The sequence below is a fragment of the Salvelinus namaycush genome, chromosome 29 (genome assembly GCF_016432855.1).
Source record: "Salvelinus namaycush isolate Seneca chromosome 29, SaNama_1.0, whole genome shotgun sequence".
Lineage (NCBI taxonomy): Eukaryota > Metazoa > Chordata > Actinopteri > Salmoniformes > Salmonidae > Salvelinus > Salvelinus namaycush.
In genome coordinates, this window is record NC_052335.1 from 22,988,667 (window position 1) to 23,007,579 (window position 18,913).

Here is an 18,913-nt window from a genome sequence, read left to right on the forward strand (position 1 = left end):
GTAACTGTTTTAATGTCACCATTGGCCTCATGGTGAAATCCCTGAGAGGTTTCTTTCCTCTCCGGCAACTGAGTTTGGAAGGATACCTGTATCTTTGTTGTAACTGGGTGTATTGATACACCCATCTACCAATAGGTTCCCTTCTTGGAAAACCTCGCTGGACTGAGGGACCTTACCGATAATTGAATGTGTGGGGTACAGAGATGAGGTAGTCATTCAAAAATCATGTTAAACACTGTTATTGCACACATGCAACTTATTGTGTGACTTGTTAAGCAAATGTTTACTCCTGAACTTATTTAGGCTTGCCATAACAAAGGGTTTGAATACTTATTGACTCAAGACATTTCAGCTTTTCATTTGTAATACATTTTCAAAAATGTTGAAAAACATACAGTACCAGTCAAAGGTTTGGACACACCTACTCATTCAAGGATTTTCTTTACTTTTACTATTTTCTACATTGTAGAATAATAGTGAAGACATCAAAACTATGGAATAACTCATGGAATCATGTAGTAACCAAAAAAGTGTTAAACAATAAAAATATATTTAATATTTTAGAATCTTCAAAGTAGCCACCCTTTGCCTTAATGACAGCTTAGCACACTCTTGGCATTCTCTAAACCAGCTTCACATGGAATGCTTTTCCAACAGTGTTGAAGGAGTTCTCACATATGCTGAGCACTTGTTGGCTGTTTTTCCTTCACTCTGCTGTCCAACTCATCCCAAACCATCTCAATTGGGTTGTGATCGGGTGATTGTGGAGGCCAGGCCATCACTCTCCTTCTTGGTCAAATAGCCATTACACAGCCTGGAGGTGTGTTGGGTCATTGTCCTGTTGAAAAAACAAGTGATTGTCCCACTAAGCGCAAACCGGATGGGATGGTGTATTGCTGCAGAATGCTGTGGTAGCCATGCTGGTTAAGTGTGCCATGAATTCTAAATAAATCACAGACATTGTCACCAGCAAAGCACCCCCACACCATCACAACTCCTCCATGCTTCACAGTGGGAACCACACATGCGAAGATCATCCGTTCACCTACTCTGCATCTCACAAAGACGTAGATTTGAGACGCAAAATCTGAAATTTGGACTCATCAGACCAAAGGACAGATTTCCACCAGTCTAAAGTCAATTTCTCGTGTTTCTTGGCACAAACAAGTCTCCTCTTATAGGTGTCCTTTAGTAGTGGTTTCCTTGCAGCAATTCAACCATGAAGGCCTGATTCACACAGTCTCCTCTGAATAGTTGATGTTGAGATGTGTCTGTTACTTGAACTCTGTGAAACATTTATTTGGCCTGCAATTTCTGAGGCTGGTTACTCTAATGAACTTATCCTCTGCAGCAGAAGTAACTCTTCCTGTCCTGTGGCGGTCCTCATGAGAGCCAGTTTTATCATAGCGCTTGATGGTTTTTGCAAATGTTCTGGATTAACTGACCTTAATTTCTTAAAGTATTGATGGATTGTCATTTCTCTTTGCTTATTTAAGCTGTTCTTGACATAGTATTAACAAATAGGGCCATCTTCTGTATACCACCCCTTCCATGTCACAACACAACTGATTGGCTCAAATGCATTAAGAAGGAAAGAAATTCCACAAATTAACTTTTAACAAGGCACACCTGTTAATTGAAATGCTTTTCAGGTGACTACCTCATGAAGTTGGTTGAGAGAATGCCAAGAGTGTGCAAAGCTGTCATCAAGGCAAATGGTGGCTACTTTGAAGAATGTATTGTGATTTGTTTAACATTTTTTTTGTTACTACATGATTCCATATGTGTTATTTCATAGTTTTGATCTCTTCACTATTATTCTACAATGTAGAAAATAGTGGAAAATTAAGAAAATCCATTGAAAGGGGGATTCCTATTCAGTTGTACTGTTGTTGGCTTTTAGGTACATCTTTGTGACCTTCCAAACTCAGGTAGCAAGGCCTACAGCGATTTGAAGTGTGTAAGCTCCGGACCCTGTTGTGCCATTTCCCCTCCCTCAGTGATCTTATCCCTGTGTGCTGTCACCATCACGATCAAATCAGCCGATTATGCCTGATCATGCGCAACCCTCTCTCTAGCAGGGTGGTCAAAGGGCAAAACCTTCTGCTAAGTTTAGCAGCTCCATTTGATTTACACAAGCTACAATTTGTCTGCCTAATCCCCAATTACATTCTTTTTGGGCTGTTTCATTTACTTTTTTCCCTTGTAATGATAAGAGTGACAGACAAGACGTGTTGCAGAGCCGCAACTCCGTGCAAGCCACAGCCGTCTCTCTGGCTCACATTATTTCCATTCCAGAAGATAAAGGAGCCGTTCTGCTCCAAAAGGTTTAGCTGTCGATTTCATATGAAAGCCGGTGGAGTCTGGGAGAGATAGTGGTGGAGCAGTGTGGAAGACCGGCCTTACTTTGAGTGACGTTAGGAAGTTGGGAAGCAGAGAAGGAGCAATCTTTGCGCAAACAGGAGACTTCTGGTGCAATTAAATATCTAATCTGCCTGTTCTGCCCACAAACAGGAGAAATGGGTGCCTTGTTTTCTTGTGCAACGATGACAGCACCTGTTGTGTGGTCCACGTTTATTTGGTGTTCGTTCCTAGAATGTTCGTTTCTAGAACAACTCTCAGATAAATTTGAAGAGATTTCCCTCCCTCCCTGCAACTGGTGTCTGCTGTACACAATTAGAGATTTGATTGACATTACTTATCACCTTTGTTGAACATTTCTACACCGACTACATGCATAACTGCACATAACAACAAGATAAACGTTTTTTGATTCTCTAATTTCTTCTCTACGGCCTTGAGCATTAACAGTCCGGCTATGCCAAGCTAGAAAACATAAGTGTATTACGTTGCACTTTCCAGCCAATATATCGTCAACATCAATCATGGTCCATGGAGCCTGGTTGGCAGAGTCCCTGTTTGCCATCCAGCAGGAAGGACAGTGTCTGTCCTGTCATAGTCCGGGTCCCCTGTGTGTAATGTGTTTGAACCATCAGACATGCCATGTCGCATCCTCATGGTCATTTAGCCTAACAGGTGAGATATTCTTAAACTCTCTTATAATGCGATCATGGCCCTGCTAATCTGATTGGCAAAACAAATAATGGAATGAAGCTGCAAAATAAGGAGTGAAAATCTGAAATCAATACATGATATTCAGTTAGGTTTCTTTGCCATTATGGAGTCTGCTGGCTGCTTATTTGATTATGATTGATTTCTGTCCTCTTTATGCACTTAATCAGGTGTTTCAGACAAGCTTTTGTATCATGTAAACACTCTGTAGAGCAATATTTACCTCTCTGTATGCAAATGTTGCTTTTTCTCTCCGCTGAACCCAGTGGAAATGAAGAATGCATTGTTGCTCGCCACAAAGAGCGAGCAGTGTAAACAATTGGTTCTGTTTTCAACATCAATGGTTGATTTGTCACAGCAATTAAAGATCCAGGGACAACGCCAACGTCTCCTCATTGCTGGGCCTGATCCCAAATGGCCACGTTCCAGACTCCCCCACCCCTCTCTCCCCTCTCTCCTCTTTCACCCCCCTCACTCCATCCACTCAGTGAGCTTTAGATAAAGGAAGATAAGGGAAGGCTAGTGCAAGGAGGGTCAGAGGAGAAATGTGTGTTTGAATTGCGGGGTCAAAGGAGGGCCCTGGCCTGTTTAGTAAGTGGATCCACCTGTCTTTCAACCTGGCCTGTTAGGAGAGGCTGCAGCTTGAATCCATACTGAAAAGGAGAGTGGGCACACCTTCCTAATCACTCTGGCACCTTGCCTCTCCCAGGACCATATATCTCCTTTTAATTTAAGCCTTGAAAAATGCACTGGGATTTAAGCATCTGATCCTGCTGGAAATGATGAAATGTATTAGAGGGGGGGTTGCCTAATCTGTGAAGTTAATGCAGGACTTCACGGTTATTGATCAGCTCTGAAGGGTATACCCATTGTTAATTATGGGCCTGGGTGGTAGAATAAACAGCACAGAGGAGAGAAGGGGGGTGGGGGGAGACCGAGACGGTGGGACAGGTAATTGTCTGCCGTGCAAATGTTATTGCTTCTTTGTCTGTACGCATGTGCTAAAAGTTGATGGGGCATGGGAAGTCAGAAGCAATTAATTTCTACCCACAACTTATTTTTGCCTGGTTGACATTTTAATTGATGGAGGATGTCAGGAATCTATCCATTTCTATTCTTCCCTGGTACTTTCATGTATTTTTCCCCGCTCTTTTATCTTCTCACCCCAAACGGAATAGCTGGGTGTCAGGTCATCATGTAGGTTGGGGGCATACTAACAGGTTGACTAGCAGATGAGACACTGTCATGTTTTGATAATGACCACTTTGGCTTTGCCTCTCTCTCCGATAGAGGGCTCATTTCAGGCTTATCCCAAATAATTTGGTCGTTACGGAGTTCACGGCGTGCCTATATCCTGGTGTCCACTTGGCAGATGAAACATTTCCCTGATCATAACATGTCATGATGACTGAATGCTCTGATTCTTCTGTTAGAATGACCTTATCTCTCTTTCTTTCTTTCTTTCTTTCTCCATTTCTCACTGTTGGCTTCTCGTCTCGCTTTTGAAATGATTTTGCTCTTGATCAGACTTACAAGCAGTATTATTATGAGGGGGGAAATGCCCTGACTTATTCGTTCCATTCATTTCCGATGTGCCTTCTTAGGACCTGTCGAGATGTAATACTTATTTTTTTGCCAGGCGAAAATGTTCCCGAAATGGCAAGCTGTCACTGGCTCACCCGGAATGTTGTGTGTGTGTGTGTTTCCCCGTGAGTGACAGACAGCCAGATGATGACTTGTTACAGGTGAAACAGACCTGTGGGAGATGAGTGTCTCTGACCTCGTGTTCTTTTCCCTCTTCTTTTTTCCCCCCCCATTGCTTTTGTTTCCGCTCTTATTTTTGAATAAGTGTGAATTGGCTCTACACAGAAAAAGTATTGTGTTGAACTATCATGACACCAGATCGGGAAGCACTTAATTTAATTCATTAAATGCTTGTACTGTCAAGCAGGGGCGCAACTTTGGTTTTAGAAGTGGGGGCGACATAATAATAACGTTTTAATTTAAATTATCCAGTCGGATAAACACTCAAAACAGCCAACCCGACCGCTCGGAGGTGTCCACATTGTTCTAAAGCACACCATTGCCTCATTTTGTATCACATTCCAATGATAAAACTGGAGGGGACCAAAATGCAATTTCAGAATGTGGGGGACATGTCCCCCCATCCCCAGTGAAAGTTGCGCCCCTGCTGTCAAGAGAAGAAAGGAGGTCAGCAAGTTGCTCCTGGGCTATTACAACCAACCTGTGGCCACCCCAGGACCAATTCCCCTCCTCTACCTCCGAGCACTGGTCATTCTAAGAAAAACTGGCCACTAAATAACAAACGTTTTTTCATCACGCAGAGTCACTGGTGCTTTTTTTACACATCTACCAATAGGTGCCCTTCTTTGTGAGGCATTGAAAGAAAAAAAACAGGTCTTTGTGGTTGAATCTGTGCTTGAAATTCAGTACTTGATTGAGTGACCTTACACATAATTGTGTGTGGGGTACAGAGATGGATGGGGTAGTTATTAAAAAAGCATGTTAACCACTATTATTGAACACGGAACGAGTCCATGCAACTTATTAAGGACATTTTTAATCCTGAACTTATTTAGCCATAACAAAGGGGTTGAATAATGATTGACTCAAGACATTTTAGCTTTAAATGTTTTGTTAATTTCAACTTTGAAATTATGGGGTATTGTGTGTAGGTCAGTGACACAAAATCTAAATTGTATCGATTTTAACAAAAACAAAATGGCTGTAACAGAACTAAGGTTTTTAGAAATGTTTGCAAATGTATATAAAAAACAACAACACTTATTTACATAAGTATTCGTACCCTTTGGTATGAGACTTGAAATTGAGCTCAGGTGCATCCTGTTTCCATTGATCATCCTTGAGATGTTTCTACAACTTCATTAGAGTCCACCTGTTGTAAATTCAATTGATTGGACATGATTTGGAAAGGCACACACTTCTCTATATAAGGTCCCACAGTTGACAGTGCATCTCAGAGCAAAAACCAAGCCATGAGGTCCAAGGAATTATCCGTAGAGTGCCGAGACATGATTGAGTTGAGGCACAGATCTGGGGGAGGGTACCAAAAAAATTATGCAGCATTGAAGGTCCCCAAGAACAGAGTGGCCTCCATCATTCTTAAATGAAAGAAGTTTGGAACCACCAAGATTTTTCTTAGAGCTGGCCGCCCAGCTAAACTGAGAAATCGGGGGAGAAGGGCCTTGGTCAGGGAGGTGACCAAGAACCTGATGGTCACTCTGACAGAGCTCCAGAGTTCCTCTGTGGAGATGGGAGAACCTTCCAGAAGGACAACCATCTCTGCAGCACTCCACCAATCAGGCCTTTATGGTGGAGTGGCCAGACGGAAGCCACTCATCTCTTGGCATGTCCAGCCCACTCATTATCTCAGCCAATCATGGCCAACGGGAAAGGTTGCTAACTTTTTCTGTGAAGGCATTTCTGCCCAAAAAAAACATTTCGATCTTTCAAAAAAGTTTACTTTCAAATGGCTTGCCTGTGAAGTAGTGACGCGCAACATATGCATAGTTTTCTGAAACAAGTAAAAAAATAAAATTAAAAGTGAAGGGGTCTGAATACTATCTGAATTCAGACAGTATGGTTGTAAAAAAAAATATATATATTTTTTTTTAACAGGGAATCCAATTGAGACCAAGACCACCTTTCAAGGGAGCCCTGCACACACTCCAATGCAATAAAAACAGAACATATTTACAAGCAATTTAAGAAATAGTGATGGTCCAGTATTTCTCCAATGGCACATCAAGTTGTAGAGAGCTTTTTTCTTAATAACCCCCAAAGCTAACAATCATTATAAGATCATGTTAACAAGTCCCCAGTCTTTATTCAGAGCTTTTCATTCTAATTAGACTAGAAAGGAAGGGCTCTCCTGGGCCCCGCTCATCAAAGTGCAGGTGATTACACCCAGCAGAGACAATCTGTAATTTAGTGAACAAGAGTTCACCTTTCTCCTTTTCTCTTTTTGTCAGTTTGGCCTAACTCACTTTTTGTTTTTCAATCTTTCTTTTTATGCAGTGGTCGTAGAGATGAGACTGAACAGAATAAGGGCAGGTCTGTTTCCACAGAGGATGGCCTGCCATGCCAAGAGCCTGTATGGTACACATACCCCCCCCCCCCCCCCCCCCAGGCTGGACATGGCAGAATCATTACCCCAATACTCAAGTAATGTGTGTTGCAGAGTATGCAGGATACCAGGGCTCACTGGTATGGAAGGCTTAGTGGAGATTGTACCCCCACAAGCTCTACATATCAGGTCATGCACTTTAACGACAGCTAGGCCGGTGTCTAGAACACATCTGTCTGAATGCCCCTTATCCCTCAGAGCTGGCCCCTAACTCATGTTTATGTATGGACAGGAAATGTGTTGTATTTTTTATTATTAAGCCCAAATATCAACATGATAATAATCTTCATTGTGATTATTGATGATTATCACAATAATCATGTACAGAGAAAGGCAAACTCAATGCATTGTAGTGAGGACATTGGCACAGTAGACACAAATACAGTGGTCTAAGTCATGTTCCTATTAAAGTCCTGCCCTTGCTGCAGTGTTGGCTGCATCTCCACAATGCAAATAGCCACGGTGAGACAAAGGCGCTACTTGCATCATTTCCTTAATCGCGCAGGTAAATTGGACTATTAGAGTAATTAGTATCCAGCATGCCGTGGTTGCTTGATGGATTGCGGGTCGGATTATATTGACTATCTCCCAGGGTGATATATTGACTAATTCAGAAGCTCTTAAAATGCTGTGAGAGTGTCCTCCTGGTCACCAGCATCAGCTCGACACACAGTTCACGTTTGCTCATTTAGTTTGCTTTCACTCCTTTTCTATTACTGTACATTGACATTCATTCCTCATACCAGCCTCATTATTTATCTGTGGATATGTTCTGAACCAGGGATGAGGAAAAGAAAAGAGGAGCTTTGTGTTGATTGGCCGCTGTGCTGCTGAAGGACAATTTTTGGGCGCCATCATCAACTCCTCGCTTTGACAGCACATCCAAATAGACCTGATGTGTTGATACTGCCTAACCGTGCACATTTGTGACAGACATGTTAGTGGTAGTATATGCTGTCCCCCAATCAGATGATACTGCACACAAACTGGTCTCTCCAGTGATTCTATGTTGGCCATAGTTATCGCTAGATTGCGAGCACATTTTTAACCATGTGTTTCTTTCTCTCCTCCAGAGCCGATGCGGACCCCGAAGAGACTGAAGATTGCGGAGACCCAGGCCAGATTCATCGCTGTGGACTGGGAGTCTCTGGGCTACAATATCACCCGCTGCCACACCTTCAACGTCACCATCTGCTACCGTTACTACAACGCCAACAACCAGACCAAGGCCGACTGCCTGGACATGGACCCCAAGGCCCCACGCCATGTGGTGGGCAACCTGCCCCCCAACACCAATGTCAGCCTCAAGATGATCCTGACCAACCCCGAAGGACGCAAGGAGAGCGACGAGACCATCATCCAGACAGATGAAGATGGTATGTGTACTGGGGTATTGTGTGTAGATGGATGAGAAAAATCTATTTAATTAATTTTGAATTCAGGCTGTAACGCAACAAAATGTGGAATAAGTCAATGGGTGTGAATACTTTTTTAAATGTATTTCTAATACTCCTTTATTTAGAAAAGATGGATGTGTCTCGCTCTGTTTGTAACCAGTTGACTGACACATACTTATTGCTGCCCCCTGTGATTCCTACAGCTGGGCTGAGTTAGCCATTTCAAAGCAGAGCACGTTTTCTCCCTGCTGCTCTCTGAATATATGCTAGCTGGAGAGGCTAACCAAGGGCTGAAATAACAGCACTGGTCGCAGCTTGGAATTTGTAACTCACATTAAACGCTTCAGCATTATAATAATGCAGCCAGGTGACCAGCTGTATCCTGTGACACCGGCAGACATGTTGTCTCTTGATGAGGATCTGTTTAAATCTCAGGAGATTTACAAACCCAGGAGATAATGCTAGTGAAATGACCGAGCCCTCTGTAGGGCTTCCACCAGAATGTATTAGATATTTTATGCCAGATTGTGTATTTAGCTAGAGCTTAGATGTTTGAGTGATATTCAGCTCATGCTGTACATGTTACTGGCCCGTTCTACCGTTTGTTTTGTTAAGATTGGTTTGTATGACTTTTCATTGTATTCGCTCATTGTTTTCTCTCAGAAAAATCACTCTTTTTTCCCCATGTCAAACCAACCCCATTTTCAGCAGCATCAGACAGGAAAAGGAATGCTAGATTTTTCGTTGTGGAAAAAGATGATGTTTCAGTGACATCCATCCAATAGATAAAAAAATATATAAGTTTGTCTGACTGCGGGGCGAATAGAGGAGAAGAGAGGTTCACGTAAACAGTTCTTCTAAGACTGATCCGTAGACCGCAGACAAGCGTCCCCGCCACCCAGAGCCTTGCTCGTCTCTTCAGACAGACAGGCCTGACAAGCACCCAGTCATGTGACATGGTAACGCTTCTGCTCTCTGTCTGTATGCTGTGAGGGAGAGGGCTTTGGATGTCCCCAACCCAGCTTGACTAGAACACAGCCCAGGCAGGCAGGCAGGCAGGCAGACAGCCCCATGGCAGAACAGTCTCGTGGCAGCTGTAGAGACCCATGGGACTGCCAGGTTTCATCAGCAGTGAGGAGGCTGTCAGTCAGTAAAAAAAAACATACAACGGATAGGTGCAGGGAAATGTGTTGTTTTGCAGGGTTAAAATTGATTAAATCGTTTTTTTTACTCATCAATCTACACACAGTACCCCATAGTGACAAAGCAAAAACAGTTTTTTAGAAATGTTAGCAAATGTATAAATAAATAAAACAAATAAAATATTACATTTACATAAGTATTCAGACCCTTTATTCAGTGCTTTGTTGAAGCACCTTTGACAGCGATTACAGTCGTGGGTATGGTGCTACAAGCTTGGCACACCTGTGTTTGGGGAGTTTCTCCTATTCTTCTCTGCAGATCCTCTCAAGCTCTGTCAGGGTGGATGCGGAGCATCGCTGCACAGCTATTTTCAGGTCTCTCCAGAGATGTTTGATCGGGTTCAAGTACGGGCTCTGGCTGGGCCACTCAAGGTCATTCAGAGACTTGTCCCGAAGCCAATTGTGCGTTGTCTTGGCTGTGTGCTTAGGGTCGTTGTCCTGTTGGAAGGTGAACCTTCGCCCCAGTCTGAGGTCGTGAGCGCTCTAGAGCAGGTTTTCATCAAGGATCTCTTTCTTTACTCGGTTCATCTTTCCCTCGATCCTGACTAGTCTCCCAGTCCCTGCCGCTGAAAAACATTCCCACAGCATGATGCTGCCACCACCATGCTTCACCGTAGGGATGGTGCCAGGTTTCCTTCAGATGTGACGCTTGGCATTCAGGCCAAAGAGTTCAATCTTGGTTTCATCAGACCAGAGAATTTTGTTTCTCATGGTCTGAGAGTCCTTTAGGTGCCTTTTGGCAAACTGCAAGCAGGCTGTCATGTGCCTCTTACTGAGGAGTGTCTTCCGTTTGGCCACTCTACCATAAAGGCTTGATTGGTGGAGGGGTGCAGAGATGCCTGTCTTTCTGGTAGGTTCTCCCATCTCCACAGAGGAACTCTGGAGCTCTATCAGAATGACCATCGGGTTCTTCTCCCCCGATTACTCAGTTTGGCCGTGCGGCCAGCTCTTGGAAGAGTCTTGGTGGTTCCAAACTTCTTCCATTTAAGATTGATGGAGGCCACTGTGTTCTTGGGGACCTTCAATGCTGCAGAAATGTTTCGGTACCCTTCCCCAGATCTGTGCCTTGATCCAATCCTGTCTCAGAGCTCTACGGACAATTCCTTGGACCTCATGGCTTGGTTTTTGCTCTGACATGCGCTGTCAACTGTGGGACTGTGTGTGCCTTTTCAAATCATGTCCAATCAATTGAATTTACCACAGGTGGACTCCAATGAAGTTGTAGAAACATCTCAAGGAGGATCAATGGAAACAGGATGCACCTGAGCTCAATTTCGAGTCTCTCATAGCAAAGGCTCTGAATATTTATATAAATAAGGCGTGTGTGTGTGTGTGTGTGTGTGTGTGTGTGTGTGTGTGTGTGTGTACATTTGCCAAATTTTCTAAAAACCTGTTTTCGCTTTCTTAGTAAGGATTATTGTGTGTAGATTGATGAGGGGAAAAAACAATTTAATACATTTTAGAATAAAGCTGTAACGTAACTAAATATGGAAGAAGTCAAGGGGTCTGAATACTTTCCTAATACACTGTATATAGTGTATATGAAATTCTATACTCAATACCTAGATTTTTCACTGATCACAATTCATGTCAGAGAGGTCTGGCATGCTGTGGTTTCTCTGGCTGATGGCTTTGCTTTATTGGTGAAAGGGACAGAGCCTCCAAATTATAGGAGACTAATTTGATCATAAAACATGCAGATGACAGAGAGAAAGGATGCTCTTGAAAGGATATTGCACCTTGATTATCTAATCTCATGTAAATTCATTGTCCAAATTCAATAAAAACCACTGGGGATTCGAGTGCCTCCCATTCAACGCACGCGCAGCGCTCTACATTATTATGCCATTTTCAACATGCTGCTTTGCTGTAAGTAAAAACAGTCAGTGGTCTCGTTATAGGCGTACAGGCTCAGGAGTGTCTCTCTCTGTGAGAATAGGATTCATTACAGTACTGTGGCCTTCCTTTGATTGCATTAGGACCTACTCCTCCTGTCTTCTGTCCTAATGCAGTGCCTGGCCCCGTTCCAAGCCAGTCCATGAAAGCCACACCGTTTGAGGATCGGATCTTCCTTTACTGGAAGGAACCACTGGAGCCCAATGGGATCATAACTCAGTATGAGGTAATGAAGGACTATGGCCAGGGTGGGGGAAGGTGGGGGAAGGGAGGGGATCGGTGGGGTGAGGGGAGAGGTGGAGGGAGAAGGGGAGAGGTGGGGGGAGGGAGGGGATCGGTGGGGTGAGGGGAGAGGTGGGGGGAGGGAGGGGATCGGTGGGGTGAGGGGAGAGGTGGAGGGAGACAGGCGAGAGGTGGGGGGAGGGAGCAAGGGAGAAGGGGAGAGGTGGGGGGAGGGAGGGGATCGGTGGGGTGAGGGGAGAGGTGGAGGGAGAGAGGCGAGAGGTGGGGGGAGGGAGCGAGGGAGAAGGGGAGGGGTGGGGGGAGGAGGAAGTGGGGGATAGAGGGGAGAGGTGCGGGGAGGTTAGAAGGGGGAGGGTTGGCAGAGGTGGGGAGAGATGGGGGGAGGGAGGCGAGAGGTGGGGGGAGGGAGAGGTGGGGGGGAGTGGTCAGGGGAGGGAGGGGAGGGAGAGTTGGGGGGGTTGGATGGTAGACAAGCCTGTCTAGGATCCACATGGGGTTTGTATATATCTTAACCATGTTTCACAGGGTTTTTTAATCTTTACTGTCCCTCTGGAAACCAGCACATATGAGTGAAAAACGTCCTGTTCCTTTTTCATACAGGACTATGGTGGAAATACTGTAACTCTAAAAGGGGAGTGTGGGTTTTAAGGGGAACTCATTGTATGTTACTGTTGTAAAATACTATTTTCAGTACTTCTTAGATACAGTATGAAGGTGTACTGATCCATCATTGAATGGATTGTATTTTTAAAGTTAATAACCCACAATGATTCATAGCTTGTGTGCAATGTGGTGAATCTGAAGAAACATTTCTTAATTCTCAAGTGTTATCCAGCTTTAGGAATATGAGAACACTGACCCACATAATCCAAGGGAATGTGGATTATAGTGCCCACAAAGCTCATCACTAAGCTAAGGACCCTGGGACTAAACACCTCTCTCTGCAACTGGATCCTGGACTTCCAGACGGGCTGCCCCGGGGTGGTAAGGTTAGGCAAGAACACACTTGCCACGCTGATTTTCAACACGGGGGGCCCCTAAGCGGTGTGTGCTTAGTCCCCTTCTGTACTCCCTGTTCACCCACAACTGCGTGGCCAAGCACGACTCCAACACTATCATTAAGTTTGCTGATGACACAGCAGTGGTAGGACAGATCACCGACAACGATGAGACAGCCTATAGGGAGATCAGAAACCTGTCAGTGTGGGGCCAGGACAACAACTTCTCCCTCAACGTGAGCAAGACAAAAGAAATGATCGTGGACTACGTTCACCCACATTCACATCGACAGGCTGTAGTAGAGCGGGTGGAGAGTTTCTTCACCAACAAACTATCATGGTCCAAACACACCAAGACAGTTGTGAAGAGGGCACGACAACACATTTTCCCCCTCAGGAGACTGAAAAGATTTGGCATGGGTCCCCAGATCTTCAAAAAGTTCTTCAGCTGCACCATCGAGTGCATCCTGACCGGTTGCATCACTGCCCGGTATGGCAACTGCTCATCCTCCGACTGTAAGGAGCTACATAGTGTATTGCGTACGGACCAGTACATCCCTGGGGCCAAGCTTCCTACCATCCAGGACCTACAGTACCAGTCAAAAGTTTGGACACCTATTCATTCCAGGGTTTTCTTTGTTTTTACTATTTTATACATTGTAGAATAATAGTGAAGACATCAAAACTATGAAATAACACATATGGAATTATGTAGTAACCAAAGAATTGTTAAACAAATCTAAATATATTTTATATTTGAGATTCTTCAAAGTAGCCACCCTTTGCTTTGATGACAGCATTGCACACTCTTGGCAACCTTGAATGTGTCCAAACTTTTGACGGCTACTGTATATACTAGGTGGTGTCAGAGGGAGGCCCCAAAGATTGTCCAAGACTCCAGTCACCCAAGTCATAGACTGTTCTCTCTCCTACCGCACGGCAATCGGTACCGGAGCACCAAGTCTAGGTCCAAGAGGCTCCTTAACAGCTTCTACCCCCAAGCCATAAGACTGCTGAGCATTTAATCAAATGGCCACCCAGACTATTTGTATTGACCCCCCCCCCCCCCCCCTTGTTTTTACATTGCTGCTACCAACTATTTATTATCTATGCATAGTCACCTGCATGCACAAATTACATCGACTAACCAGTACCCTCGCACATTGACTCGGTAATCCCTGTATAAAGCATTGTTATTGTTATTTTATTGTTACTTTTTTACTTTAGTTTATTTAGTAAATATTTTCTTAACTATTTCTTGACCTGCATTGTTGGTTATGGGCTTGTAAGTAAGCATTTCACAGTAAGGTCTACACCTGTTATTTTCAGCACGTGACAAATAACATTTGATTTGATGTAACATGACACACATAATGCCATGGGAAGTCACATACTCAACTATATTATCACACATTTTAGTTCAGGCTTACACGTGTTTCCATATGCATTCCATATGTACCTCGAGTTATGGCTGGGCGGCATACTGCATTTGATGATACAGCGGTATTGATGCAGGGACCGGTTTGGGTTTTTACTTTAACTTCTATACCGGTATTTGAATGTTTGGTTTGTTAAATGTGATACGCCATGTGTAATGTCAATTTCTATAGTTTACTTTGCTATTTGAGTCATCTCTCTCCACTTTCTCTCTGTGCCACTTTCCACAGACCTAGCCAGGGCCCCTGTCACTCAAGGAGCGCATTTGATGTTCCTCAACCACGAGACACTTGCGTTCAGTCTGCTTGGTCAATGCAGCACATGCAACAATGTTGATGACAACAATGCTGTTTTCACTCTGCTTCTTAATATAAATCCACAAGCGTTCTATAATGACACTATTAGTTTGTGTTTCTTACATCAGCAAACAGCTAGTTTGTCTTTTCTTAGCAAGTTGCCCTAAATCTTGTGAAATGCTAATAGCTTGCTACCTAGCTAATAAATGTACTGAGTAAGAGCAAACGTAGCTAGCTAATACAGCCTGATAATACCAGTGATTGTGTAGACCTAAATCAGCATGTTGTTTGTGCAACCTTGTCTTCTAAATCAACATATTCTTGCTTTGCATATTCCTCTTTATCTACATGAAGTAGCTAAGAGAAAACATGCTATGTAGCCAAAGCTTATAGTGTCCTCTAGGAAACACTTATAAACACTTTAGTTCCTACCCTGTCACAATAACTCCTCCCTGTATTTTAATTCGTTGTCCTGTCAAACAACTTTGTATTCAAAGTGCCCACTATTATATTCTAACTATATAATAAGAATAGTCATTCTATTTCCATTATTCCAACAGTTTTGCTCTAATTTACAAGTCAAATCGCAATTGCAACATTTGGTTAAAGATAAGTCCTAGATTATTTGCCCATATCGTACAGCCCTGCGTGGCAGTGTGGAAATGATCTCAATTGAGCAGTGGTGTAAAGTACTTAAGTAAAAATACTTTCACGTACTACTTAAGTAGTTTTCTTTTTGACTACTTTTACTTCACTATATTCCTAAAGAAAATACTGTACTTTTTACTCCACACATTTCCCCTGACACCTAGAAGTACTCGTTACATTTTGAATGCTTAGCAGGACAGGAAAATGGTCCAATTCACGCACTTGTCAAGAGGACATCCCTGGTCATCTACTTCCTCTGATCTGGAGGACTCACTAAACACAAATGCTTTGTTTGTAAATTATGTCTGAGTGTTGGAGTGTGCCCCTGGCTATCCATAAATTTAAAAAAACAAGAAATTGGTGCCATCTGGTTTGCTTAATATAAGGAATTAAAAATGATTTATACTTTTCTTTTGATACTTAAGTACATTTTATCAATTACATTTACTTTTGATGCTTAAGTATATTTAAAACCAAATGCTTTTACTCAAGTAGTATTTTACTGGGTTACTTTTACTTTTACTTGAGTCATTTTCTATTAACGTATCTTTACTTTTTCTCAAGTATGACAATTGGGTACTTTTTCCACCACTGCAATTGAGTACAGGAAATGCAGGAATGATAAAAGTGCTGAAATTTGTTTTGGTTGAATTGAACAGTATAAAACAATCAGAATGGAGAAAGACTCATTGAAATCACTTAGAATGTATGTGCCACCCTAGGATCACTCACTACTCATAAAGCAAATGTACAACTTTTATTATTCAAAAACTAAAAATACCGTCCAATTTTGTTAAAATACCATGATATTTTGTACATATCGCCCAGCCCTACCTCAAGTCAATACACAATGCAGAAAAATCTGTCAAAAACACTCTTAATTTGTTGTACTTTGCTACGTATGTGCATTCCACCTACTTAAACACAGATAAAGTTTCTACCACAGCATAATGTTACAGAAAGTCTGTAACCATTCACATGAACACTTTTCAACAGCTCATTAGGTAAATATTGTATGTCCCTCTCCTCTCCCTCCCCTAACAGATCGCCTACAGTGGTATTCGGTCCTTTGACCCCTCGGTGCCGATAATGCGCCCCCCTCTGATCGTGTCTCTGCCCTGGAACACTTCTCATCACGTCTTCAACCAGCTGCACCCTGGCACCACCTACCAGTTCATCATACGAGCCAGCACCGTCAAGGGCTTCGGCCCCCCGACCACACTCAACGTCACCACCAACATCTCAGGTACATTTATTTAAACTTTATTTATCCAGGAATTCCCATTGAGGTCAGAAGATCTATTTTATAAGGGAAACCTGGCCAAGAGAATCGTCCTTAGTATGGTAGAGTATGTATGCAGTATAATGGCTGTAGTGTTACAGCTGCTAGACTATTAATAGTGCTACCAGAGCAAATATTGTTTATTAATCAAGTCAAATTAAATTGATGCATCATGTAATTGTTGTCTTATTACATTCCTGCCTGTTGTTGTTTTGGTAAAAAGGGTCTGGTAGCGCTGCAGGTTCAAATAGCATCTAGGAAGCAAAGTAACCAGAATGGGGTAACAAAAAAATTGATTGGGTTATGGGTTGGTTCGGTTATCGGTTTTCTGAGCAATTTCTACCATGATACTAAGCACAGCAGTGAGATATCTCTCAGTCATTTTGATCGTGTCAGACTCTGTTCCGTAATGGAATATCTGGATTCTCTGTACCTGTTGGAGTAATTTTCTGAATCACACATTTTCCCCAACTCTAATCTTGGCAGCACTCAACATGTCCTAGACCGGGATGTATTTGGAATCTGTTGAAATGACAGCCTAGGACCTCATTAGATGATAATGCAAACCACATCAATCAAATTAACCAGGTGAATGGAAGCTAAAAGCTTCCTTAATGGAAAATGAGGCCAGTATCCTTTCTTTAAATAAGAGGAGCCTGGTGCTTTTTGCGCTAAGCGCCTACTTCAAAGATATGTCATGTACGTAATGTAGATGTAATCACGCAGTTCCTGCGTTTTGGAAAAACTGCTATTGTCAATTTGTCAGGTTGCAATGCCCAGAAGTGTTTTAGAAAACATGTTCCAAGCAGGGAATTATTTTTGTTTTTATTTTTATTTTAGCTCAGCCAAGTTCAAAATGAAACATAATGTGTCCTGATAGAGCATGCCTTTCTCAAGACATCAACATATTACACCCCATTACTCACAATTTTCCTCCTCCTGTGATTTTGCACAAAATTCTTGTCTGTCTGGTGTGCTTTTTCCCATAGCCCCAACACTGGAAGAGTATGATGGGTCCGAGGCGTTTCTGAATGAAACGGCCACCACCATCACCGTCCTACTGAAGCCCGCTCAGGCCAAAGGTGCCCCTATCAGGTGAGAGACCTAATGTCTGGCTTTTTTTTTGGTCCAAGAGTTCCATCTAGTCATTTTAATGAAGGTCATCCATCTGTTTACCTGACATCTCTGTCAGGAAGTTTGTGTTGTATCCCTCCCTGTCGCTCCCTGTAGCACATTCCACAAATAGAGAGAGCAGTACTGGGTAATGTCTACAGAGACTCTGCTCCCTGTAGCACATTCCACAAATAGAGAGAGCAGTACTGGGTAATGTCTACAGAGACTCTGCTCCCTGTAGCACATTCCACAAATAGAGAGAGCAGTACTGGGTAATGTCTACAGAGACTCTGCTCCCTGTAGCACATTCCACAAATAGAGAGAGCAGTACTGGGTAATGTCTACAGAGACTCTGCTCCCTGTAGCACATTCCACAAATAGAGAGAGCAGTACTGGGTAATGTCTACAGAGACTCTGCCGGGAATTTACATATTCAGGTCCATGGCCCTGCCGATCTCCATTTGATTTGGCCATTGTTGGCCTGTGCCTTTTCATTTCCTCTCCTCTATCACAATCGGCAGGGATGGAGTTGAAGGTACTTGTCATAAAGAGGATTTGGAGAGAACTCTTTGTGCTCAGATTCAGTAAAATCACCTATTATGCAACCAGGCCTGTTCTTTGATTGTGAAATTGGAGGGGCTGCATATTGAAAGGGAAAGAACAACAGCCCTGAATACAAAACCACCTGACTGCATTTCTTTCTCACAAGCACTCACTCAGTATATGTGGAAGTTGTAGCTAATATGTCACACCCACTTCTCATTTTGAGCAAATGTTTTTGGGTGTTTTTTTTCTGGAATACAGATTTTGTGTACAGTATAATGTTACAAATATCATAAAGACTAATTGGATAGTCAGATATCAAATATGCAATGGAGGGTGGTGTTAGCAAAGTACGAGGAAACATACTACGACTAGGATTATGTCATGTTTTTACCAGCTTGAAGGATTTGGGAGCATCAATGAAACAAAGATGTGTGTTATCAAAGGGATTGTTTAATTTGACTCATCTTGGCAGTGCTCCGTAAAACTGGCCAAGCTCTGATGGAAGCCGATTGGCTAATCACGCAGCAGGTCTGTGTAGCGGTAATTTAGAGAGGGTTGGTTAAGGTGTGTATGAGAGATTGAGTTATAGCGAGCCTCAGGCCATTTGCCCAGGTA

At 43.0% G+C, this 18,913-nt stretch overlaps 1 protein-coding gene across 1 annotated transcript in view; it reads left to right on the forward strand.

Moving 5' to 3' along the window:
* LOC120024070 (receptor-type tyrosine-protein phosphatase kappa-like) overlaps nt 1–18,913 on the forward strand; it is a 196,268-nt gene that overhangs the window by 139,438 nt on the left and 37,917 nt on the right. The window contains exons 8-11 of the mRNA XM_038968181.1: nt 8,314–8,616; nt 11,852–11,961; nt 16,402–16,603; nt 17,629–17,734. Coding sequence (XP_038824109.1) covers nt 8,314–8,616; nt 11,852–11,961; nt 16,402–16,603; nt 17,629–17,734 — 721 coding nt within the window. The remainder of the gene's footprint in view (nt 1–8,313; nt 8,617–11,851; nt 11,962–16,401; nt 16,604–17,628; nt 17,735–18,913) is intronic.